Source organism: Pongo pygmaeus, chromosome 9 (genome assembly GCF_028885625.2).
Source record: "Pongo pygmaeus isolate AG05252 chromosome 9, NHGRI_mPonPyg2-v2.0_pri, whole genome shotgun sequence".
NCBI lineage: Eukaryota > Metazoa > Chordata > Mammalia > Primates > Hominidae > Pongo > Pongo pygmaeus.
Window position 1 is genome coordinate 119660036 of NC_072382.2, and position 25127 is coordinate 119685162.

Sequence of the window (25127 nt, forward strand, 5' to 3'; positions counted from 1 at the left end):
TTGGTAGCCTCTATAGATATCCTGGGCCAAAGGAATGTATTTTTCTTTTCCCATCCAGATTCTGCTTTTTCTCTACCTTATTTCCCTGCCCCCCTCTCATATCCTTACACCCCTGCCAATCAATTTATGTCCTAGGAATCCCCTGAGAGAGAAGGGAAAGTGTCTGCTTTCTAAGGGGAAAGAAACAGAAATGGCCTAAGCCCTAAGTCTCTGCCCGGGCCGGGCTTCTGAGGATGCAGCCACCTTCCTATGGTGAGTGGAGATGGCTGGTTGTCCTCTGAAATGAGTGCTGGCTCATGCAGGGGAATCTGCCAAGGACTGCCTTTCCCAGCCCAACTTTGTCTAGGTGGTGCCACATGACACATATGACATGTCTGCACCCATAAAATGTCAGTGGAAATGACTTCCGGGCTAGAGCACTTAAGGAGTGAATGAATTTTTTTATATTTTCTTTCTGGCTAGAAGTAGACAACAATGTGGATGACAAACTCCCAAGATGGAAAAAGCTTGTGGAAGAAAGTCTCCCTCTGATCAGAACACCCTTACTGGACTGTTGCATGGATGCGAAATAAACTTCAATTAGGTTAAACCATTGAAATTGTCAGAAACTGTGGGATCTATTACAGTCAGTTTCACCCCTCCTAGGAATATAGTAAGCATGGCACCTGCCACCTCCCCCATACCTTCTTGTGCAGATGGAGCAAGAAAGGAATCAAAAGGACTTTCCCTGGCATTGATATGAAAGACTAAAGCAATCAAGTTCAGGGTATCCAGAGGCTGGATGCATGTGGGGAGACCTGAAGAATTCTGTGCTTGTGGCTGGTGTGCTGGGGACTATGAGCTCAGAGGTGGAGCTGGGGCTTCACCAATGGGCTCATAATGGTTGAGGGTAATATGGTAAACACAGGAAAAGTGCAAAGAAAGAAGGGGTAGATCGTTCAGAAGAGGCCGGTGGGACCACCCATCCAATTCCCTTGGAAATAGCTGAGTAAGCTTTGGGGTTTCCTTGTCAACATGTCTGTTGTTGAGCCAGCAAAGGCAGAAGTAGAGGAAGAGGAAGAGGGTAAGAACATGCCCTGGAGTGCCCTTCCCCTGCCCCCACCTGCTTTGTGAAGGTTCATTCCAAACCTGACCTCCTCTGTGAAGCTTCCTTGACATCTCTAGGTGTGGCTGGTGGTTGTTCTGTGCATGTTCCAAGCATGATGTCCACACTCAATCACAGCTTCCATCACATTGGGTCATGACCCAGTTCCTTGAGGATGCTGTCATGCCCTTTGTATCTTCTGGGCCTAGCATGAGTACCCAGCACAGAGTAGGCATGGATGCAGCTGGTGAATGGAATGAATACATGAATGTACGGCTAAATGAGCAGAACCCAAAGATGAGGAACCAAAACTAAGAACGAAAACCGAGAGTGTCTGGGCACTAGGGTAGGCAACCTCTATTTGTTACCTAGGGTACCAGTAAAACATCCAAAGACAGATGTCTCAGGTCACACAACTTTTATTGCTGAAGACCATCGCTGGGGGCTGCTGCAGACAGGAATGTGGCCTCCTTCCCAGTCTTGCTAACATTCCCCAATGTACCCAGCCCCATCAGCCCCTGACCAGCCTCTCCAGCTTGCTCTTCTGGGGCAGTCTTTCCCTTGAGCGGCCACAGCCTGCCTGAGCTGGGCTAGGCTGGGCTGATCTGCTTGGATCCTGCCTCTGAGAAGCACAGCACCACAAAAGACCCTGACGGGCCCAAGGAAGGTGAGGGGAGCAGGGTTGGCAGAGGAATAGGTGCCCCAGAAAAAAGGCTGGGGAAGGCCCAGGCTTTTAGCTGGTGAGTCCAGGCACATTGATGATTTGCAGGAACAGGGCTAACCTGGATCCTTCAGCAGGGCTGCCTGGAAGGCATGGGACCATGTTAGCTTTCTCTCCACAGCAGTTTTTATGTCAGTGCTATGTTTCTGAAACAACTGAGAAACTGAAAGGTGGAGAAAGCTGAGAAGAAATCCCAAAGTCCCAGGACAGCCCCTGGGAATGAGAGAGGCAGTCCACCTGGACCTCCCTGGGGCCCCTGGGAGCCTACGCAGAAACAGCATCCGTTTCTTAACGCCTTCATCAGAGTCCTGGGACGTAGAAACAGTTTGTGGACCTCGTCGTGTCGGATTTGCTTGCCAGCCCAAACAAGGATTTGCTTCCCTGAGTATCTCCTAGGGGCTCCAGATGCTGTAGTGAATTGGGGGATGCCCATCCTGGGGACTTTGTCCAGTCTCTTCATCCAGTCCCTTGAGGCCAGAAATATTCTGTAGGACTCTAAAATATGACATTTCCCATGAATCCCCTGGGGGTCTTGGGCTGAGTGATGCTAGCTGTCAAGGCCCCTGGACTTTTTGGATAATCTTTTAAAATACCCGTATTTTCATTTCTTAAATATAAAAATAAAATAAAATAAAACCCGCCCCAGCAGCTTGTGACCAAATGAGTACAGTGAATCCTCATTTCAGTTGCCAGCCTGGTTAGCCACAGCACAGCCCAACTGGTGACATCCACGGCACCAGCAGGAGGTCTGGGTGAGGGCTTGATGCTCATAACGCCAATGGGAGCAGCTTTTCACCGAAAACGGTCCAGGCACTGGGATGCTGCATCCACCAAAACCCACAATCCATCCAAGGACAGTAATGGCGTCACCTGGGCCGCCGGCATCTGCCCACACTGGGCTAGTCTGTAAGTGAGGGTCAGAGAAGCAAGAATTCCCGGCCCTTCCTTGGGCTCTGGGCTTCACCTCCTCCATCCATCTATGGACACCCATGTAGGAACATCCACGGTACTCAAGCTCTTGTCTCCAGGTAATTTCCAGCCTGGGATTTTGAGAAGAGTTGACAGCTCTGCTGGTTTCTGAAAAACTTGGGAGAGTGGCAATGCACACATATGCACACACACACACGCACACACACACACACAGAGGCAGCAGACAGTGCAGGTGGGAGTCCGATGGTGCCTGGTGGCCATTAGCCCAGATGATGCCACACATGGCCAGTCACTGTGGCCAGAGTCTTCACAGCAGCCGGTGCTGTGCAGAGCAGCAGGCCAGCTGGTTAGGATTTTCTGAATCGCACCTCGCTCTGAGGAAGAGAATGGGAGAAGAGGGTGAGAGTGGGCCAGGTGGGCGGGGAGCACAGAAGTCCGAGGTTGGAGTTCAGAACCTATAATTTAGCCTCACTGTCACCTAGCACTGCCTTTTCAAGGAGGGACAGCAAAGGGAAAGGATGGATACAGGCTTGGAGGGCCTCTCTGCACTAGATTTCTGGAGCCTTTTCTGCTCCCCCTATCTGAGCCCTCCCCTGTTCCCCAGGCAGAGAAAGGGAGGGCTGGCAGAGCACCCCCTGCTTTACAGCTAAAGACTGAAGGCCCAGAGAAGGCAGGGTCTCAACTGGGTCAGCAGAGTTGCAGGCAGATCCCTGTTTCCTGACACCCAAATTCCTGCCGTGGAGGGAGGCCTCCCATCACTCCATCACCAGCGCCCTGTGTGAACTCACATCTCAGTCATCCCTGGGAGAGGAGAGTGGCACTGGGGCTGGCACCGAGGTTAGGCTCACCTTTTATTCTTTTCATTTATTTATTTATTCATTCATCCTTCATTTATAAAAATAGTAAATACCGAGGATATTCCAGGCGTTGTAAATGGCTGATTTTGATAGATTAGTCAGAGTTCTTCCGTAAGAAAAATGGAAGATGAGAGGGTGGAAGTGGGAGAGGGGACTCTCTAGGGTGGATCAAGTATTCCAAAGGCCAAGAGCAAGGTAAGGCACACACTGAAGAGTCTGTGGTTCAGTTTGACCTGAGCAATGACTTCTGAGGTTGGATATAGGTTAAAGCAAGTCAAAAAACATAAAATAACTTTTTATTATTTTATTACTTTATACTCTTTTATGATAGTAGTGAGGTGCTGATGAAATATTTTAAGTGGGAAAGGGAAAGAATGGTAGTTCTCAGGGAGCATTCTGGTGACAGCTGCGAAAGTTGTCAGAGTCAAAATGGAGTCACTTGTGTTTTTAAAAAAAGACAACAACAACAACAAAAAGAAAATCAAAAAGACTAAAACAAACAGAGCTGGGAAAGGCCATGAAGAGCAGATTCTCACGCATAAATGCTTGATAACAAAAACTATCACAAAATCCCCTGCAGAAACTGAAAGGTTTTCAAAGTCCGTTGCAACCTTACACAAAAAAATACTTGTGGGAGAACATCTGCCCAGCAACCGCCTGCCCAGCCTCTAGGTCCACCATTTTTCAACCCTCTGAGCTCTGTTCTGAGGGAAGAAAAGCAGGGAAAGAAACACAGGCAGCTGGGATTGACCCCAGGCATCACATTTGTCCCTGTCCAGAACACCCCCCGAATACAGGGACGCTGAGGGGACCTCTGCCTACACCCTGGGTGCTCCTCCAGGGTCCCCACCTTAGGAAGTTCCCAGCCTGCTGGGTGCAGTGTCCTGCTGCAGGGATCTTACCTCCATCTTGCTGTAAATCCAGGGAAGAACTTCTGTCACTTTGGTGTACACACCAGGTTTGTTTCTCTGGCCACAGCCTGTGCCCCAGCTGGTGACACCTGCCAGGTACCAGCGGTTGTTCTGCTCACAGACAAGAGGCCCCCCGCTGTCTCCCTGCAGGGGAGAGGGGGCACATTCGCAGAATGGGACAGGTGGTCCGTGAGCGGGAAAGGGTGGGGTCCCAATTCCCACATCAGCCTCAACACCCCAGCCTCCCCCATCCCCAGGGTGCTGGGACCTGAGCCCCACCCACAGGTACCCTCACCTGGCAGGAGTCTCTGCCCCCACGAAGGTCCCCAGCACACATCATCCTTGGGGTAAGGTAACTATCATAGACCAAGTAGTCATTGCATTTCTTGAAGTCGATGAGATTGACCTGCACCTCCCGGAGGAAGGGGGATGTCTTGTCTTCAGTGAAGTGGGGTGGAGGAGACAGAGGATGGGAAGCCAGTGAGATTCTGGATAGCTTCCTGGCCATCCAGCTGCCACCCCAAGACCCAGAATCACAGCCTCCTGGGAATGGAGGGTGCCATGCCCGTGCCTGGCTCCGACCCAAAGGAGGCCCTCTGTGGTTGGACACCCAGGACATATGGGCACACATGCCCTCACACAAGGCACAGCTCACTGCATGTGAGACAGACATCCATGTACACAGACACATTCACAAGCCTATCAGGCTACCCGACCTATTGCACAGCACTTGCCTACGTTCAAAGCACCCTCAGATACACGGCTTTGTTTTTGGAAGCTATGAGCCCTAAAGAGAGCAGGTGGCATTAATCCATTTACAGGTGGGGAGGCCTGGTGCTGGAGAAGTGACCTGCCCACAGTCACACAGCTAGTCAGGTATGGAGACAAGAGGAGAAGAAGGCTGCGCCCACATCAGTCATTGCTCTGCCTCACGGAGGGAGGGAAAAGCGGTCCTGATGCATGGAAGTGGCCTGAGTCTAACCGTGGGGTCATCCTGCTCAAAGTAAGCAATCTCACAGGACAAGGCACTCTGTGATTGGGATGACGTGAAAACAAGACCTCTTCATCATCTTGTTTAAGGCCAGACAAAAACAAGGTCACTGTGCAAACCACAACAGTACCAGACATCCCCCTCTCCTGGCCAATATGAGTGACTGCTGCTTCCTTACCACTTAGAGCTCCTAGATAAGACATACATATATATATATATATTCTTAATTGAGATGAGTTTCACTCTGTCACCCAGGCTAGAGTGCAGTGGCACGATCATGGCTCACTGTAGCCTCAACCTCCCTGGGATCAGGTGATCCGCCTGCGTCAGCCCCTCTCGTAGCTGGGACTACAAGCACACACCACCATGCCCAGCTAATTTTTCTATTTTTTGTAGAGATGGGGTTTTGCCATGATGCCCAGGCTGGTCTTGAACTCGCGGGCTCAAGAGATTCTTCCACCTTGGCCTCCCAAAGTGCTGGGACTACAGGTGTAAGCTACCATGCCTGGCCTCTAGATAAGATTATTAAGGTTCCCAATCATAACCCCTGCTTCCTGACACCACAATTTAGAGAAAAGTCCTACGTCTTTGAACCCTCCCCAAGCCACCCAAATCCTATGAGCAGTCCCTCTCTGACACCCTCTTGCTGAGGTGCTCCATGGTTCTTCATGGTGTGCTCTCTCTCTCATTGCAATGAGCAATGAACTCAACTAGTTCAACCACAGCAGTTTCCTGTGTGACAACAGTCAAAGTGGTCTTGACTGGAGGGCATTGTCACAGCGACTGCACCAGCATATACTCAGGTGTCTATACACACACATTCACACCCAGGCCCATGAATCTGTATACCCAAACACTCATCAACATAGGCCCTCATCTGTATACCCGGACACATTGCTTACACACACACGTGTACACACAAACGCATATGAATACACACACACAACCAAGCATCTTTGCCTCTTACCATCTGTCTCCCTGGTCTTGCCAAAGCCTGTGATCCAGCAGGTCTCATTGAGGCTAAAGGTCTGTCCATGCATGGGGAGGCAAGCAGGGTGGATGTGAGCTGCAACAAGACCTCCAGATGTCAGTGAAGGAACAAGGCTGTGACTTTCAGTAGGGGGAGGGAGAAGGAGCAGAACCACTCTGGGGGCAAGGAGGAGGCTCCTAGAACATTAATCCTTGACTCTAGAGTGGTTCTGAATCCTCCAGAGCCTTGGACTGACCAGACATGAAACTTGATCACTTTATCGTAACCCACCAGCATTTGGGGGCTACCAGAGTCCTCAAAGCTGTTCTGATTTCAGTGGTTGCCCTGTGGTCAGATGCGTAAGCCTTGGAAGCTCCCCTGTACAAGCTGATACTGGGCAGCTGAGGGTCTCTCCCCACTGAGAGGGCCTCTCCTGGTGGAGCCTCTTCCATGTCTTTCCATTAGAACAAGGAACAGCAGCAGGCTAAGACCCAGATATTATGACTGTGGCATCTCAGCGGTATGGCCAGCCTGGTCTGGAGAGGGTACCCACTGGTTGTCCACGGCCTGTGGCTCTCCCTCCAAATGTTTGCCCAGCACAAGGTAAGAAATCTCTCCAAACAGGAAACACATTCCTAGAGATACAGACCACAGAATTCCTGGTAACTTGATGCCACACTCAGAAATATTATATTTAGAAGTCACTGTTATGTATCACTTCATAAGCTCTGAGGATTGGTATCCCTAGGGGGACCAGGGCATTGACCAATACACCTGAGTTTGCAGGAGGAAAATATTAGTTAACAGAATGTTTGCAGTATTCTCAACCATTTGTTATATTCACTGTGGTATTCTGCACCTAAGATAATGCCTGTCACATATTAAGTGCTCAATAAATGTTTAAAAAGATAGAGCGAGACACGGCAGGAAGCGTAGATGGGAAGGATGATTTTAAATTCTTCTCCCATAAATTGGAATTAGGCTTTAAGCATTGGTGTCTACCCCATTTTTGTCTGCTAGAGAGTAAACAAAAAATAGATGAAGGAATAGCATGCATTATTAACAAAAATGCAACACAGGATTTCTTTTTGAGATGTAAAGTTTTAAAAACATCTAACACTGTTATATGATCCATTGTTAGATATTTCGCTGGTTTTTATGTGGGAATTAAATTTACCAGTGAACTTTCACAAGCGAAAGTACTGTGACTTCTAGTGCTCCACCTGCCAAATGAGTTTAAGAAAATCTGTTCTGATTTCTAAACCAAAAATCAGGGCACATGTTCTGGCCACAGGACTACATACATCTGAGCTGTGATTCTCAGACTAAGGGTCTGCTTCCTGCCCAAAAGCCTATCGGAGCCTGGAGGGAGACTATTACGTTTGAAAAGCATTCGCAATGTGAGAATAGCTTTCATTCGGTTTTAGAAATTATTTAGTTTTGGAATTCCGAATAATATTAAGGGGTGGAGGGCGGGTGAGAGGTAAGATTTGGATGTTTAGCCAAATACAGCCTGGGTTTGACAAGGTGAGAAGGCCTGCTCTGGTCCTGCAGTCTGTGCCCTTCTTGTGTGCTGAGCGGCAGGGCAGGAGGCAGCGGGTATCCCTCACCTCAGCCCTGGACTCCACAGACAAGGCTGGAGTTTCAGAAAGGCTGGTGGGCGTGTCATGTCGGGGCGTGGCTACGAGTGGGTGTGACGCTGCGTGGGCGTGGTTCTGGGCTTGCGCTGCCCAACCGAGCTCTACCCAGGGATCCTCCTCCTCACCCCACTCTGATGATCTAACTGCTCTGACTCATGATAGACACCGCCTCCATAATTAATGTGCGAGGAAACACCAGCTCACAGGCTCAGAGCACGAGAATGGCTGGACTAACCAGAGAGTCCTCCGAGGCTTCCAGAAATCCTGATACTCCTCCTCCCTCTCCCACCTGTGAGACTGCTTATGCCAGAGGGCTCTGGCTCCATTCTTCAGGGTCCTCCCTGAGCCCCCATTACCTGTCTTCTCCAATCTTTTCAGGACCCACCTTGGCTATCCTTCTTCTGCTGAGCTTCCCCTAGCCTGCCAGGATGATTAGTTGCTCCCGCCTGTGCCACCATAGCTCCCCGCTCCCCCAAAACTTTGCATAATTGGCCTCTACTGGTCGTCTTGGTGTATGTCACCCATTTTATTTCTATTTGCAACTGTACTATAGGGCTGGCCATATAGTATTTGATAAATGAACAAATGAATGAGTGGATGAATGAATGAATGAATGAATGAAGTCTTCTTTGACGTCGCCTGTCCACAGTGATCTTCTGAGAACCTCTGCAGCATTTCCTTTGTGTAGCCTCATTTGGTCCTTAGCAACAACGTTGTAGCAATTAGTTGTTTGAATGTGTACTCAGCTTAAGTTCTCAACTGCAGGGTAAGCAATTTGCAAGTCTAGAACCAGGTGGGGAGAGCATTGCTTGGGAATCAGATCGACCTGGTTCTAATCCCAGAGCTACCACCTATTACTTGTGGCCTCAGGTAATTATCTCTCTGTAAAGCTCCATTTCCTCATATGTTAAATGAAGTTAATAATAGTACCTGCTCTACAGGGTTGGTTGTGAAGAGTAAATAAAATCATATGTGTGAAATGCCTACCATAGCGTTTGGCCCCTAGGTGCTCAGTTAATACCAGTGAAAGAATTCAATCTATTGATTAAGATCAGTACCCAAGCCCTGACTCTGTCATCAATTTGTAATGTGAGATGTGTCATTTGGAGCAAACTTATAACCCTTGGGCTTCAGTTTCCCTAATTATAAAACAGAAGTGTTCCATGTAAGGATCTTTAAGAGTCTTTCACTTCTGCCCTGCAGAAGATTTGGGGCCCAGATATGAGTTGACAGAGGCTGACAAGAGTTAGGGCTGCAGAGGGTGCTGGGGCTTGGGGGGCAGGAGAGCGGGGAGTGCAGATTCCCTCACCAGACAGGGTCAGGGGCTTGGACAGCCGCATGAGGGCGATGTCATAGTCGTCCTCCTCGTCGGTGTAGTTGCTGTTGATGATGATCTCGGCAATGGAGGCTGCCTCAGGCAACTGGTGCAGGTTGCTGGTGCCCGCGTACACCTTCCAGCCCTCCAGGACCTTCTCCCGGGTCCTGCAAGAGCCACAAAGAAGCATGGTCCAGCACCTGCCTGGCAGCGTTCACTGGCAGCACCTGCTACCTACAGGGAGTCACAGTCAGAGCACCAGCTTGGAGGCAGGAGGATGGATAAAATGACCTCTGGAGGGAACCCTCTCTCTTATCCCTGGAGTCCAAAGCAATCCCCCACAGCCCCTCAAAAATTATGAGCTTGCAGCTCTGCACCTTACAGTAATAAAGAGGGAAGGATGAGTAAGACCTCTGTGTGGCACTCACCCCCCACTATCTCCTCTGCAAGTCACCAAGAATCAAATAAGAGTCTTTGACTTCTGCCATGCTGAAACTCTGGGGTCTCAATATGAACTGACAGATGCTGACAAGTCACAGGACTGCAGAAGGTGCTGGGACTAGGGATGGGGACTCAGATTCACTCACCGGATGGGGTCAAGGGCTTGTACTGATAATATCTCAGTATTATTACCCTCAGCAAATTCAGACAGGACAAAGTAACACACTGAACTCATTACTAGGGAGGCCAGTGCCCCTGAGGCCTGGTCCCAGAGCTCTTTCCTGCCCACCAGCCTGGGCTGTGGGCCCCCAAAGACACTAGGCCAGCTGGTGACCGTTAGAAGCTGATACAGTGCCCTCCCTGCAATCCCTATCCCTCCATTTCTGGGATAACTAGGGGCTCCTCTGCTATGAGTTCCATTTGCAGGAAGCAGCAACAAACCCAAAGCCTTTTTCATTTCACCGTGTTCTTCAGGGGCAGGCTCCCAGTCCCTCTTCCTGCCTGCCTCTCTCTCCCTTGGGGCCATCAATGGGACTTTCTCATCCTTGGGCCTAGCTCAGAACGAACACCCCTGACCCACACTCTCAGGACCAAGTGAACACCCAAGATACACCAGTGCCAACTGGCCCATGGGGGCTGGACTCATACCCAGAGTCCTCCTCCACGAAGAATTCAGTCTGCAGCCAGCCCTTCCTGGCGGTTCCCGACCCTGGGCAGTGTCAAATCACCTGCCTCTCAGGCACTTACACGAAGAAGCAGTGGGCGGCAGTGAGCACCCACTGGGCGTCAATGAGCGTGCCTCCACAGATGTGGGTGGTGCCGAAGTGCAGACTCACTTGCCAAGGCCACTTGCTATCCGAGGCCAGTGCCCCTCCCACGATTCGCCCGGTCATGGCCCTCAGTCCGCAGTCTGGAGGGAAGGAGTAGACGTACTGTGAACCCTGTTTCTCCCAGGGTTCTTTCCGAGTTCCTGATCAGGATGCCTCTGCCGTGCTCCCAGGGCCAGGACGGGCTCAGGCAGCCCCATCCTGAAGGGCACCCACCCTCCTATGGATGGGCGTTGCTCCCTTATCTGTTACACACAGCAGTTCCTGTGACAGCGGAGCTACCACGTGGTGGGGTGGCTTTCTGGGATCATTCTGTGGGAAGTTTGACCCCAGGCAGGTTCCTCTTTCTTTTCCTTCACTCATTCATTGATTTGACAAATCCTTTCTAAGTGTACCAAGCTTTGGGCACTGTGTCAGGCATTGGGGTCATGATGGTAAGTCCCAGGACTGCCATTTGGCGCACAGGAACGCAGACCAGTTCTAATGTGACCTTGAATTGGCAAGCATTATAATGGGGGTCTCTATTGTTTCTAAACATAGGAAGAATACACTTCCCCTGATGTACAGGAGACTCAGACAGCCTCCTTGGAATAAAAGGTTGCTGGGCTGAGCCCCTACCAGAGTCAGGAGAAGGGGAAATGTTACCCTGGGTGTACCGGTGCCTTACAGGGACTTCAGCCCTGAAGCAGGCCTGCTGGCTAAGACACTGTTCCTGACTTGAACCCCTGTGCCAAACACCTCCCTTGGAGGAGTCCTGCCCCTCTGCCCTTTACTCCCAAACGACACTGGCCACAATCCAAGAAGAAGAACATCTTACGGGAACACTGGAGAGAGATATACCGCTGGGAAGGGCATTCAGACCTGCAGGGGGAGACACAGAAAGTGGGAAAAGGGCACATTAGCTACCTCCTCCAGGAAGCCTTCCTGATTGACTCCTGCTCAGTTCCTATCCCGTTTCCAAGGAAGCTACCCTTTGTACAGGAAGCAGGAGATTCTGAGCTTCCCCTTTCCCCATGTGACATTCTCTCTTCCAGTGCTTTGTCCAGAATCGGAGTGGCTCAGTGCAAATCATCTCCACTTTCATCCTCTCAACTAGTTTTCTTGCGGCACATTGCAGACATTGGCCCAGATCCATGTTCTTTGAACTTAGGACTTCATTGTTGCAGCATCTTTTCACAACTAAACAGGTGGTCTGGTGCTCCTCTGACACAGTTCCTCAACGCAGATGCAGAAACCACGGAGCACAGAGCCGGCATCCAGATGCAGCAAATTCACGTCCCTTCCCTCACCATTACTTCTCTTGGAGCCTGGCTTCTTCTCTCCCCTCTGCAGGGCAAACAATGCTAGCTGGCAGAGCCCCCAAACCTCCAATGCTTCCCACGTGGCCCTCCCTGTCCCTGATGCCTGCACCTGGCAGTCCCCTACTGCTGCCTGTCTACCCTGTCCCCTAACTGCACTGGTGGAGAGAGCAGAGAACAGGCCGAGTAGAGGAGCAGCATGTGCAAAGTGTCATGCCAGGGTGTCAGTGATGCTTCTCCCTCCCCAATCCAGGTCCACTCCCTGCAGCAGCTCTCAGTCCAAACACCTGGCTGACTGGTGGTCCCAAGATTCATGAATTGCCTCTGACGAGCTGATAAACTCTCAGGGGCACCACTGGTCTCCAGTTGCTCTCAGCACCGAGCCTCAGATAAGAACTTTTAAGTCAGGAGGCAGTTTGGTGAATAAGGACTGTTTCTGAGATGCCCCTGAACACTCATGGTGGACTCCTGGAGGCGGGATCCTAGAAAAGCCAGTGAAGGGGGCTCCCTGACTCAAAGACCCCCTCCCACCCACTCCTTCCCCTGCTCACAAACAGGCAGCCTGCCTGCCACACCATACCTGTGGAGGCTTTCCTGGATGGTGGAGTTGTATCTCAAGATTGAGAAGCTGTTGGCAAAATCCCTGTGGGCAACCTCGGTTGTCCGGTAAGCACTACAAGGGAGGAGAGAGGAGAAGAATGAGCCCCCTGGAGACAGAGTCATCCCAAGTCCTCCAGCAGGCTAGAGCCCCACCAGCCCCGCTGACAGAGGCCAGACTGTGATGGTCTGAATGGTGGCCAACTCCTCCAAGCAGCAGTCAAGGCCCGATAAAGTGCAGCCCCACCCACATATTCCACCACTGCCCCTTATCTCCCCCAACTCCCCTCCAAGACCCCCAGCCCTGTGCGCTACCCAGCATTTCTCACAGTGGAGACTGGTAGCGTTAGCATTGCCTGGGAAGTTATTAATATTAGCAATGGTTCTGAATCAGAAGCTCTGGGTGTGGGCCCAGTGATCACCATTTTAACAGGTTCTCTAGTGATGCTGATGCACACTCAAGTTTGAGAAACACCAATCTTGCTCTTTTCTACCCAAACTGGGATCTGTGAATAAGCAGCAGCAGCATCCCCCCAGACCTGTTGAATAAGAATCTGCATTTTAAAGAATCCCAGGTTACTGATCTGTACATTAAAGCGTGATAAGCTCTGGGCAAGCCCACTGGATCTCAGAACACAGTGTGCCTAAGAATCACCTTGGGATGTTTGCTGAGCAAGTTCTAAGTCCCAATCCCAGAGATTCTGATTCCAAGATGCATTTTCACAAGCATGGCGGGTGATTCTAATGTGTTCTACTCTCTGCGTGGAATGTATGTATATTTCTAGAACGTGGTACACCCCTGTGTGACACCCTGGCATGACACTTAGCACATGCTGCTCCTCTACTCAGAGGGCCCATTCTCTGCTCTCTCCACCAGTGCAGTCAGGCCCCCTCTCCACTGTATGCCCTTAGTGCTTCACACACATCCTCATCATTACACATCACATCGTGCTGTGGTTATTGGTTTAAGTCTCTCTCACTGAGCCACACTAGAGGTCCTCAAGGCTGGGCTCCTGTCTTATTCCTTTGTGTCCAGGTACTACACAGTATCTAGCACATGATAAAAGCTCAATGAATATTCTTTGAATAAGTGACATTCAAAGACCTGAATGCCTAAGGGAGGTTCAGGCTTGCATAAGGCCACACAACTCGTAAAAGATGCCCATGGTCTTCCATCTGGATTACTCCCATCCCCCTTTCATGGATCTGGACAGGCTGAGGTGGGGTGGAGAACTTGTTCTAAATCCTAACACCCCACCCCAGGTGTTTTCGGTGCTTCTTCTGTAGAGAACCCACAGTGAGATCTTAAACTCCTCTCCCCACAACCTCACACACACTGATAAACCCCAGACTACCCATCTGGAAAACTCAGTCCAAGAGGGAGGATGGAGATGCGTTTCTGGGCTGAAAGTCAGACACTTCTTCAAGTGGAAGGTCATTGCTCACCTACTTCTTCCTCTACCTATTAGCACTGCCTGATTTGTTTAAAATCTTTAGAGCCAAAGATCCTTATGATTCTGCCTAGCCTCACCTGCCCCATTTCGTTCTCCACTTGATGAGGTCTGGCTCAAGCCACAGTAGCTATAGCTCAAAGTCCATTGAAAGGCTCTGCACAACCTGAGCTTCTAGTTCCCAGATATAAGAAGAAAAGATCTGCCCAAATGCCTACCCAAGTCATAGGACCACCACCACTATCAGTGAATGTGATAATGGATGTGAGGGTGCTTTGATGCAAAGAACCATCTAGGAGTCTGATACTATTGCAGATCTATACATCATTATGTTGGCCTCATGAAAACAATCTGCTCCAGACTCATAGGATCTCAGGGCCTCTGACTCTGAATACCTCGAGGGTGTCCAGAGCTAGTGAGATCAGCCCCGGTCCCCAAGGGTCTTTTTAATATAGTGTTTCTGCAACATGCTTGAGACGCCCTATAAAGAGCCTGAGACATCCCTGAAGCCTGGACTCTGGGGCCAGGTTGGGGGTTACCTCTTGAAACCCAGCTGCTGGCAGGTCTTCTCTGAGTAGGAGTCATTCCAGTTGCTGCTACAGATGGGAAGCCACTGATGGGAGGACCCAGAGTAGATTTTAAGCAGAGACTTGTCCCAGTCGAACCTCACTGCAGGGCAAGAAAAAGGCAGAGCAGGTCCTCAGCACCTAGGAAGCATCAAGCTCTTGGGGGATGAGCTGAGTGAGGCTTCGAGAAGTGCCTGTCCTGACAGCACTCCTTGCTGAGGCCTGGGAAAAGTCCGGGAACATGGCCTGGGTCATGGGGGTCAACCAGTACTCAGAAGCCCAGGATGCCTAGCATGGACAGAGCCAAGGCAAAGTCACCAGAGTGCTACAGACTGATGCAAACTGTGTATCAGCTCAAATGGGAGGCAATGGACGAGGAATCGTTGGGTCTGGATTACATACATGCACACATGCACACGCACATACATGCACACACACAAACATGCACATACACACACATGCACGCACACATACACACACACACAGGCATGCATACACACACACATATACAAACAGGCACACAAACACACGCACATACACACACATGAACACGCACGCGCTCCTCCGCTCCCAGCCTCCTTACCGCAGCCCAGCTCGTCACTCTTCAGCTTGCAGTCCACTACCCCGTCACAGCGAACAGCGTGCTTGGGACAGCTCTCCCTCTGCTCCTTGTACCTGATTCCTGTGTGGCCCCGCCAGAACTGGACTAGAGAAAAAGAAGCAGACAGCTGGGTCACGGCCAGCCCCACAGAGATGAGACACTGAGCAGCCCAAGGCCCTGGGGATTCTGAGACACCGACCTGCAATCCCTCTTGAACTCTGGGGCTCTCGTCCCCCATCTGTATGGAGAGAAAGGCTGCTCAGGAATGCTCCAGAATGCTCCAGAAAGCTCCTGCAAGCAGGGCAGCACCAGGCAGATTCGAGCAGCCAGACACCCAGAGAGAGAGAGAAAGAGAGAGAGAGAGAGAGAGTGCTGTGGAGATGGGGACCACCTTGGGAACTCCCCCTCCCTACATGCTGGCCAACATAGTGGCCAGAGAAAACACCTCCTCCAGTATCCCAGAGCTTCCCTCTCAGAACCCCTCTGCCATCCCATCTTCTCTGTGCTCCACAGGGTCACAGCAGATAAATTTCTGTCCTCACAGTCACACAGACAACCACCGTCTCTCTGTTCTCAAAGGCGACCATCCTTCCAGCCTCAGAAGCTCCTGGGTTTTTTCCTTCTCCCTCTCCGCTGCACGAGGGACACCTCTATGCTCAGTTCTTTCCCCATGATTTGTCCTTATGCCTTTAAATGTCTTTTCATTCAACCAGCAATTCTAGGTGGCTGATTCCCACATATACAAGTTGGGGCTAAAAGAAAACAGCTTTACAAGCCATATGTGCAAATCTGCTTCACGACTTCCTCCCTCTCTAACGGCAATCTCTTTCCAAACCGGGGGCTGTGGGCCCTCCTGCCTGGAGGCACCTCCCCTTGGCTGCCTCACAGACCTGGGTTCTAACTTCTCACCCTGCCTCTGCTCATCCACCAGCTCCTCAGCCCCACCCCTTGCTTCTCCTCCGGGGCCCACTGTGCTCTCCATCACCCAGGGTAAAGGCCACCCGTGTGTGACTGCTCCTTCCAGGTCCAGACACAAATCCCTCCTAATCTCTTGGGCTGGCCCCTCCTCTCTATGCCCTGGTCTTCCTCCCACATCCTGGGCACTCAACCCCCAGGGAACCCTGGGCAGTCTCCCTTGGAGTGCTCATGGAGCCCCACGTGGACGTGTAGTGGAGAGGGTGCTGGGCCGGGTTGGGAGTCGGGAGGCCTGGGCTCTAGTCCTGACCCCACAAGGTAGCTGCTTGGTGACCTGAACAAGTCAAGCCACATCCCTAGCCCTGGAGGTCTAGAGGCCTCCCTGGCAGAGCTTTTGGGGACTTCAGGAAATGCTGTGAAACCACGCTGAGAGCTTTAGTTCTATTCTGTGAGCCCACCCGTGGGTGCCATCTTGCCCCTCCATGGGTTATTCCTGTGGCTTTCATGAAGCGGGGTGCCCTGTGGTGGGAAAGGGTGGGAGGGCAGGGCAGCAAGTCACAGCAGGCACCATGCCGAGGCCTTTATGTGCATTATGACAATATGACCCAGTCAGACTGGTGGGGAAACTGAGGCTCAGAATGTTAATGGACTTGTCAAATTCACACAGCTGGTCGGAGGCAGAGTCAGGGTCTGCGTGGCACTAAAGCCTCCTCTGCCAGCACACTGCCCCTCCCTCAGAATCCCCTTCAACAGCCCTGCCAGCAGACGTTTCCACGCGCTGGTCCACTGCACCCTTCACCACTGGTGCTGCCTCTTTAACAGAATACTTACTCTTTGGCCTGGGGTTTAAAGCTCTCTACAGCATGGCCCAGCCTTGCTGAACCAAACAGACGGCCCCAGGTCCCTGATTGTTCATTCTCCACTTTCGTTAGGCGGGTCCCTTCCTCTCCCCCATGCTGTCCTTGCCACCTGGCTTCCCACATTTTCTGTGGCTGCTCATTCGCTCAGATGCCCTGCTGGGCATAATTGCTGTCTCCCCTTCCAGGTCTTCATCTGGCCCCACAGCCGTAAGAAGCTATCCCCTGCATCCAACCCACATAGCTGTCATCCCCTCCTCATAGTCACACTCAAATGCATTTGCCCTTCAAAATTTCCAGCTATTCCGCCAGGAGACTGTAATCTCCCTGAGGACAGGATAGAATAATGTACATGCACAATTGCGCTGCCTAAAGTTTCCCACTGTGCTGGGCTCATAGTGGACCTCTGAGCAGAGAGCCCTGGGGCATGCCTGGGTATCTTTGCTGAAGAGAATGGGCCTGAACCCCTGAATGCTGAACACGTCATCCCGTTGACTGAATATCCTTGACAGACTTTTTCCAATCAGTGTTTTCATGTGTGTTTTTTTAATAGCTAGTATTTGTAGATTTCGTTCCAGGAATTGTGCTGTTGTCTTATTTATTCCTCATAATCTAGTGAAGTTGGAATGAGAACTTATGGGGCACATAGTAATGAAATGGGTGAATGAATTTTTTCCCATCTGAAGATGCAGAAACTGAGCTCAGGGTGGTTAACTAACTTGCCCAAGTAAGCTGCATGGTAAGTGGCACAGATGAGATCCAAGCTCAGGTTCCTCTGACTTCCACACTCTTAACCTGGATTCCCCACAGGGGCCCGGGGGCAGCACAGTCCAAGGCCATTTGCAGGAGTGTCCCTCTCTGGACACGGTAGCCGGGTGAGTGGGTGGTCCCCACACCTGTCCCCCCTGCCTGCCCCCATCCCTGGGTCCCACTCTGCCCAGCAGTGCCCAGAACCCACCCCTGCACCCTCTATTCAACTCACAGAGGATGATGAGCGAAACCACCAGGGCAATGAGGAGGAGCACGCACCCGATGAGCGGCAGCCGCTTCTGGCCCTCCCGCCAGGTGAACTTGGGCAGGCTCGTACCTAGGAGCAGGGCGGCAGCAAGGGAAGATGAGGCTGGAGAGGAGTCCGACGAGATGGAGAGGGTGGGGGAAACAAGGCTGTGGCCCAGGAGGGCCCCGTGAGGACCACTCCACCCCAGAAGTTGGAATGAGATTTTACGGGGCACAAAGTCAATTGAATGAATGAATGGATTTTGTCCCATCTGAAAATGAAAAACTGAGCTCACCCTGCCTGGTACCAGCAGCGGTCTTTTACTGTGCTCTTCTCTGGGCCAGCCAGGCACTTTGCCTGTGTTAATTCTCATGACAACCTCATGAGCAGAGTCTTATTAGACCCCTTTTTATAGATGGGGAAACTGAGGTTCATGGAAGGGAAATCACTTGCCCAGGGTTACTTGGTGAGTTAGTGGCAGCGTAGGGATTCCAATGCAGTGGGTCTGATACCAAAGCACCTCACCCACCCTGGAGAGGGCAAGGCTGTGGGATGGGCCCCAAACTTCGAGTGATCCTCCAAAGCCACGTATCATCCAGGCCTGTGTGTATTGTGGTGGTGGGGACAGTCTGAATTCTGGGATGGGATGAGGGCAGCACTGGGGTGGGCAGGAACACTGATTCCTTAAGGGCAGACCCAGTCCCCAAGGCCTATTCAACCTCTCTGACTCCCTAGTAGCTGAACCACACAACCCACAATTTGGAAGGCTGGGGATGGACTTGCACACCTGGTCAGAATCTCTCCTTTTCCTCCCCGCTGGGCCCGCTGATCATGACCTTGCTCCACTGCAGACCCCAGCTTCTTAGGCAGACCCACAGGACAGCGCAAGGAGAGAACCCTGTGACTAACTGGGAGACCTTGCTATTGAAACCGGTGCTCTGACCTGGGTTGTGCAGACTCCAGGGTGACATGCTTCTTCGTTAGTTCTGGCTTCTTATCACCTACTTCCTTTGCCCCTAATTTTCCACTGTCTTAGGTTTTCATGTAATGTTTCCTTTTTGCCCCCAGCCTCAGGTCCCTCACTGCCCAACCCCCTACCTCCCCTTCCCCGCATTGTTGTCTGCTGTGAGAGCAGAGCACACTGGCTCTGAGATTTCCTCCCTGCCCATGGGCTGCTTCCCATCTCTCTTGCCTTCCGTGCAGCATCCCCCTTACCTGGGCTCTCCCTGGTGGCCCTGGCGGCTGCTGCTGACCTGGCAGGAGATGATCGGACGGGTACAGCCCCCACTGGTGTTGCTCTAACAAGGTACACTCTGGTTGGGGAGGTCGTCACGGAGGCTGACCTGGCGGATGATGACCTGCCAGATGAGGACCTGGAAGGCGATGCCAGAGCCGGAGATGCCTGGGCTGGTGATACTCGGGCTGGAGATGCCTGGGCTGGAGATGCCCGGCCTGGAGGTGTCCCAGCTGGAGATGCCTGGGCTGGAGATTCTCCAGCTGAAGGTGTTCTTGCTGGAGATGCATTCTGAAAGCAGATCGAAGAGTATCCCTCAGGCTGCTCCCCTGCCAACCCACCCCAGCTGTCAGCTCTGCTGCACTAGGAGATGAATGCTCTGGGGCAGCAGCTAGGGGTTGAGCAAAGCCCCCCGGACAAGGAAGCATCTGAGAGGAGGACTGTGTCCAAGGATAGAATGAAAGCTCAAAAAGTCTGCTGTCCCCCAGCTCCCCTAGGGGCTCCCCTGCCACACAGGACCTGCAGAGATGGGTAGAGGGCAATGGGCCATGTGCCCAGGGGTTGGGGGTCACCTGCTTAGGCTACGCATGTCTAGGAGGTGTTAAAGGAAGAGGTTGCTGGGCTGGTCACTCACTCTGAGACCTCATATCAAGGGAATGTGGTCCCCCATGGGGAAAGCAAAGACCCCTTCTGCCCTCTTCCCTTCCACCTCCTATATCCACATCCTTTTCTTTCATGTATGTGTGTTAGATTATAAAATATTGTTCTTACTGTGAGCTGCAATCGCTAGTTAAGCACTAGTTAAGAAGAGCCCTGACCTGCTAACTGAAGGGGCTGAGTGCCAGTGTGAGCTCATCTGAGGAGAAAAAGAATGCTGGAGAAAGGCCAGACTAAGGTCTTTCCATAACATGGACAAGCCCCAGCGGCAGAAGGCCCTGCCCTTCCCACCAGTGGTGGCCTGGGCCTCGGCTCCTGCCAGGGATCCTGGCACTGTGGCACCTTCACCAGCCTGCCTGGTCTCCCTTCCTCTTTTGTGCACACTCTAAGTCTTCCCCAACTTCAGGGGGAATTCCCATAAGCCGGGACAATAAAATACTAATCACTCATGTGTATATGGCACTTTAGAGTTGATAATAAACGTTCACATCTGTGGCCTCACAAGGGCCTCACCACATCCCTGGGAGGTTGGTATTTTGGAAGCCCATTTTACAGATAGGAAAGCCAAGTCTCAGAGCTCAGCTTGCAGAATCACAGAGTCAGGGTTCTACCCCATGCCTATTTGTCTCTGAGTCACCTGCCCTTCTTGAGTCAGAAGAGCTTCCTGCACAGTCTTCGTAAACCACGTGTACAGAGTGCTCATTTTGCCTTTGTGAGATTGGTTAAGAATAAGGCCCCATGGCCCTGCAGGCCCGGGAGCACCTTGGGAACCTGGGGATAGGGCTGGGGGTTACCACAGGGATCTTGGTCTTGTGATACTTTACAGTGCGACCCATAGTTGGGCCCTGTGATCTGCCAAGACCAGGAGGTGCCTAGTGGCCTGGAGCATCGGGGTCAGGTGAGTCTTCAGGTGCTCTGGGTTAGAGAGACCAGGTTGGAATTTGGCCTGCCTCTAAGGCGGCTGGGTGCCCCAGGCAAGTGACTTCACCTCTTTACATCTCAGTTTCCTATCTGTAAGCTAGAACAAAGCACCTTGCTTCATGGTACTGAAGTCACAGATCATACCTGCAAAATGCCCAATGCACAGTGAGGGCGTGGTGAGCAGTGGCTGTGATGGAGGGGTTTTGTTTGTTTGCTTGTTTGTTTTTTCAGTCTTGCTCTGTCCCCCAGGCTGCAGTGCAGTGGCTTGATCTTGGTTCACTGCAACCTCCGCCTCCCGGGTTCAAGCTATTCTCTTGCCTCAGCCTCCCGTGTAGCTGGGACTACAGGTGTGCACCACCATGCCTGGCTAATTTTTGTATTGGAAAAATTTGTATCTTGCCCTGTTGCCCCGGCTGGAGTGCAGTGCTGTGATCTTGGCTCACTGCGACCTCCGCTGGGTTTAAGGGATTCTCCTGCCTCAGCCTCCCGAGAAACTGGGATTATAGGCACCCGCCACCACGCCCGGTTAATTTTTGTATTTTTAGTAGAGATGGGGTTTCACCATGTTGGCAAGGCTGGTCTCAAACTCCTGACCTCAAATGATCCACCCGCCTCAGCCTCCCAAAGTGCTGGGATTACAGGCGTGAGCCACCATACCACACCCAGCCGGTAGTGGGGTTTTGTTTGTTTGCTTGTGGGAATGCTGGGCTTGCTATGGAAAAATCTGTTTGAATCTGATTGCCTCCATTCCCAGCTGTGTTTCCTGGGCAAGCGACATAACCCTTCAGTGCCTGATTCCACGCGTATAAAATGGGCAGACCTTACCTTCTTCCCCCAGATAAATGGGTGATACACATGAAAAACCCTGGTCTATAAATGTGTGTCAAACCATGACAAAGATAACAGCCCATGAGCACTTTACGGGACCCCATTCCAACCTCTTAGGAGCCCTTTGCAGTTGGTATGGTTAGCCTCATTTTATAGATAGTGAAACAGAGGTCCAGGCAGGTTAAGAACATGCCCAAATTCACACACCAGGTGAGTGACGGCTGAGATTCTAACCAGGCCTGCTAGGAGCAAGGAGGGCCTTGACCTACAGTGTCACAAACATCCACAGGACCTACCTTCGTCTCTTCAGGGTTTGTATGTGCAGTTTTGCACCATTATGTGATTTGATTCTCGCAAGTCTCTCAGTTAGCAAGCTGGGCAGGAATTACTATTCCCAGTTTGTACACAAGGACCCAGGGCTCAGAGAGATGAAACAGCCCACCTCACCCCTTGAATGAGCTGGTGGTCTTTAGGAACTCTAGCACAATCTTCTCATTCCCAGGCAGCTCAGGCTGTCTCTACCTGAACAGGACCCTGCCATCCAGCCCCAGCTGCCCCATCTTGAAGAGGCCCAGAGGAAAATGGGTGGGCAGGTCGGGGGGAGGGAGCTGGGGAAAGCTGTAAAGCTGGAGCAGGAGAAGGGAGTTAGACCAGACAGGGAACTGGTGGAAAGGGGGCATTGGTGGAAAGCCAAGAACTGCAGAAAGGGCGACACATCCGAAAGTGGGATGGAGTCTCTGCAGGCCCTGGGTCTGGAGTTATCTAGCTCTGGTCTGGGTAGAGCAAGTGCTCTGCTGTCAGAGCCTGGGAGGCAGGTGGAAAGCAGTTGGACCCCCACACCAGGGCAAGAGGAGAGTTCTGGAGCCTCAAGACCTGAAGAAGAACTGCCCATGAAGAGAACTACAAGTCCCAACAGGGACATCAGGGTGGAAGGGCAGCCCCCAGACGAGAGAAGAGCAGCATCCAGAGTGAGGCCCCTGCTCCACCCTCTGACTCTGACCCTCAACCCAAACCCTCCCAGACATCAAGAAGAGTTCTCATCTTCAGGGATCATCTAAGTAAGAGATTCCACACCAACCTTCTTTAGGTACTTCACAGCCTGCTGCCCCACGCTGCTGGAAGTTCTTCCTGATACCTAACCTGCTATAGCACTAACTCATTTCTTTTCCCCAATTCTTGGAGAACAACTGCTGAGACTCTAGCCTCCCACCAGAGGCCTGAACTCATCCTCAGAGTAGAGGCCTTCAGCAGCTGGGGAATAGGAAGGGTAGGAGACTACTTGTTTGTTTGTTTTGAGACAGAGTCTCACTCTGTCACCAGGCTGAAGTACAGTGGCGCGATCTCGGCTGACTGCAACCTCCACCTCCTGGGTTTAAGCGATTCTCCTTCCTCAGCCTCCCGAGTACCTGGGACTACAGGCACGCGCCACCATGCCCACCTAATTTTTGTATTTTTAGTAGAGATGGGGTTTCACCATGTTGGCCAGGATGGTCTTGATCTCTTGATCTTGTGCCCACCTTAGCCTCCCAAAGTGCTGGGATTACAGGCGTGAGCCACCGCGCCTGGCCGAGACGTCTTATCCAAGGTCCCAAGCTACATGGGGCAGAACCAGGACCAGAACCCAAGCTTCCCAAATCCTGGCCTTTGACGGTGAGCCAAAGACTCAGAAGTGGAAGCGAAATGACCAACTCCTTGATGTGTCCTGGTGTCTCTACAACCTGCCTGCAGACCAAAGGCTTCTCAGCCTGCTCTGGGGCAGGTGCACAGGGTGGAGCAGGGGAGTGTGGTCAACTCTGAGCCACGTCTCTGGCCTAACCTTGCCAACCATTCTTTCCTGGCTGTGCCTCTCCTCCCCACCTACCCTTGGGGTAGTCTCTGAGGTTACCCCCTGCAGTAACATAATTGTAAGCCCTTACCATGCCATAGAACAGGGCCACACCCCAGGCTGTCACTGCTACCACCTGGCTATGCCTCTGCCACTCCCAGGAGTCCTCACCCAAGGCTTGTTCAGGGCCCTCCAAACATTTTGGGGCAGGAGGCAGCATGGCAGGAAGGCAGGGGAAGGGTCCGCAGGAAAGCGGTGAGAGACAAGCTAGGGAGGGCTAAAAGGAGCAGCCCCCGGCTCTGAGAGTCTTTCCAAAGACTGTCCCTGGACAGAAGTCTGTAAGAATTTTTACTCCCACTTTACAGAGTGAGAGGTAGAGGCCCAAAACATTTGTGTGCTTTGCCCAAAGTTGTTCAGGCCCATCTTATAGCAGTGAAGGGACAAAACCCAAGGCCCCCTGCTTCCAGCCCAGGGATCTTGACACCACAGCTCCCAGGGGTAGATCCCCCTGAGGCGAATGGGATGTTTTTCTGGTTTCCAGTTGCAGACTCTGCCCCTTGGGCCGTTACCTGGTGGGGATGGTAGTGAGTTAGCCAGCCCCTGAGTATGTCCAGCCCTTGTCCTCTCCTGGACCTTCTGGGGGCCCAGCCAGTGATGCCAGGGAGAAAGGGGGCCTGAGTGATGTGGGCTCATGGTTGCTTCATCTCAGTGGTTATGGAGCTGCTGCCATGGATCGAGCCCCAGGCTCTGCATAATGAGAGTTCTCCAGCTATAAGCAACAGCCTGAACTCGGGAAATATGCACTTCAGGTCCCCCAGAGCCTGGGCTTGCAGTGTGAATGGCCCTATAAAAAGCTCTCCCGCAATTGAACAGTGAGAACACTTGGACACCGGATGGGGAACATCACACACCAGGGCCTGTTGCGGGGTGGGGAGAGGGGGGAGGGATGGCATTAGGAGAAATACCTAATGTAAAGGACGAGTTAATGGGTGCAGCACACCAACATGGCACATGTATACATACGTAACAAACCTGCACATTGTGCACATGTACCCTAGAACTTAAAGTATAATTAAAAAAAAAAATGCTCTCCTGCTAGTCCTGAAGAATGTCCAGCAGGCAGCAGCAGCTGCTTCATGGCCTGAGGGCGGGTGCATCAGGGCCCGTTTCCATCCAGTTTAAGCCAATTGGGCCTCCCTCCTCAGCCCTGGGCCATCCCTTCACAAAGCTACCACCCAGGGTTGGGCATATCACAGTCTGTCAGAGTTGCAAGGACTCTGAAAACCCTCTAAGCTGGGCGTGGTGGCACCGGCCTGTAGTCCCAGCTACTTGGGAGGGTGAGGTGGGAGAATGGCTTGAGGCCAGAAGCTCAAGACCAACCTAGGCAACATAGCAAGACCCCATCTCAAAGAAAAGTAAAGAAAAGAAAACCCACCCAAGCCCTTTATACTATTGTTGAGGCGATGAAGGCTCAGAAAGACTGTGTGACTTGCTCACGGTCACACAGCCAGTTGGGGACGGTGCCAATTCTAGATCCCTGATCTTCTGGCCCCCATCCTTGGGCTGTTACACAACACTCTGCTTTTCCCCTGTCTGTCCCTTACCAGCCTCCACGAGAAAGGACCCTTCCCAGACAGAGGCCCCCGTGGCAGTGTCTCTCTCCCAGTGACCCTGGGCATCAAGGGCGCCCATA

General features: G+C 51.9%; 1 protein-coding gene across 2 annotated transcripts in view; it reads right to left on the reverse strand.

Annotated features, from left to right (window-relative positions):
* Positions 1-1488: 1488 nt before the first annotated feature.
* TMPRSS13 (transmembrane serine protease 13) overlaps positions 1489-25127 on the reverse strand; it is a 28428-nt gene continuing 4789 nt past the window's right edge. Inside the window, exons 2-14 of one of the 2 annotated variants that reach the window (XM_054441390.2) lie at positions 19185-19494; positions 17955-18059; positions 15400-15438; positions 15183-15305; positions 14573-14702; positions 12566-12658; positions 11505-11548; positions 10608-10770; positions 9414-9586; positions 6462-6560; positions 4799-4941; positions 4495-4647; positions 1489-3109 (exon numbers count right to left, since the gene is read on the reverse strand). In XM_054441390.2, coding sequence (XP_054297365.2) covers positions 3083-3109; positions 4495-4647; positions 4799-4941; positions 6462-6560; positions 9414-9586; positions 10608-10770; positions 11505-11548; positions 12566-12658; positions 14573-14702; positions 15183-15305; positions 15400-15438; positions 17955-18059; positions 19185-19494 — 1602 coding nt within the window. In that variant the 3' untranslated portion in view covers positions 1489-3082. The remainder of the gene's footprint in view (positions 3110-4494; positions 4648-4798; positions 4942-6461; positions 6561-9413; positions 9587-10607; positions 10771-11504; positions 11549-12565; positions 12659-14572; positions 14703-15182; positions 15306-15399; positions 15439-17954; positions 18060-19184; positions 19495-25127) is intronic. The other variant, XM_054441391.2, reaches the window with a different exon arrangement.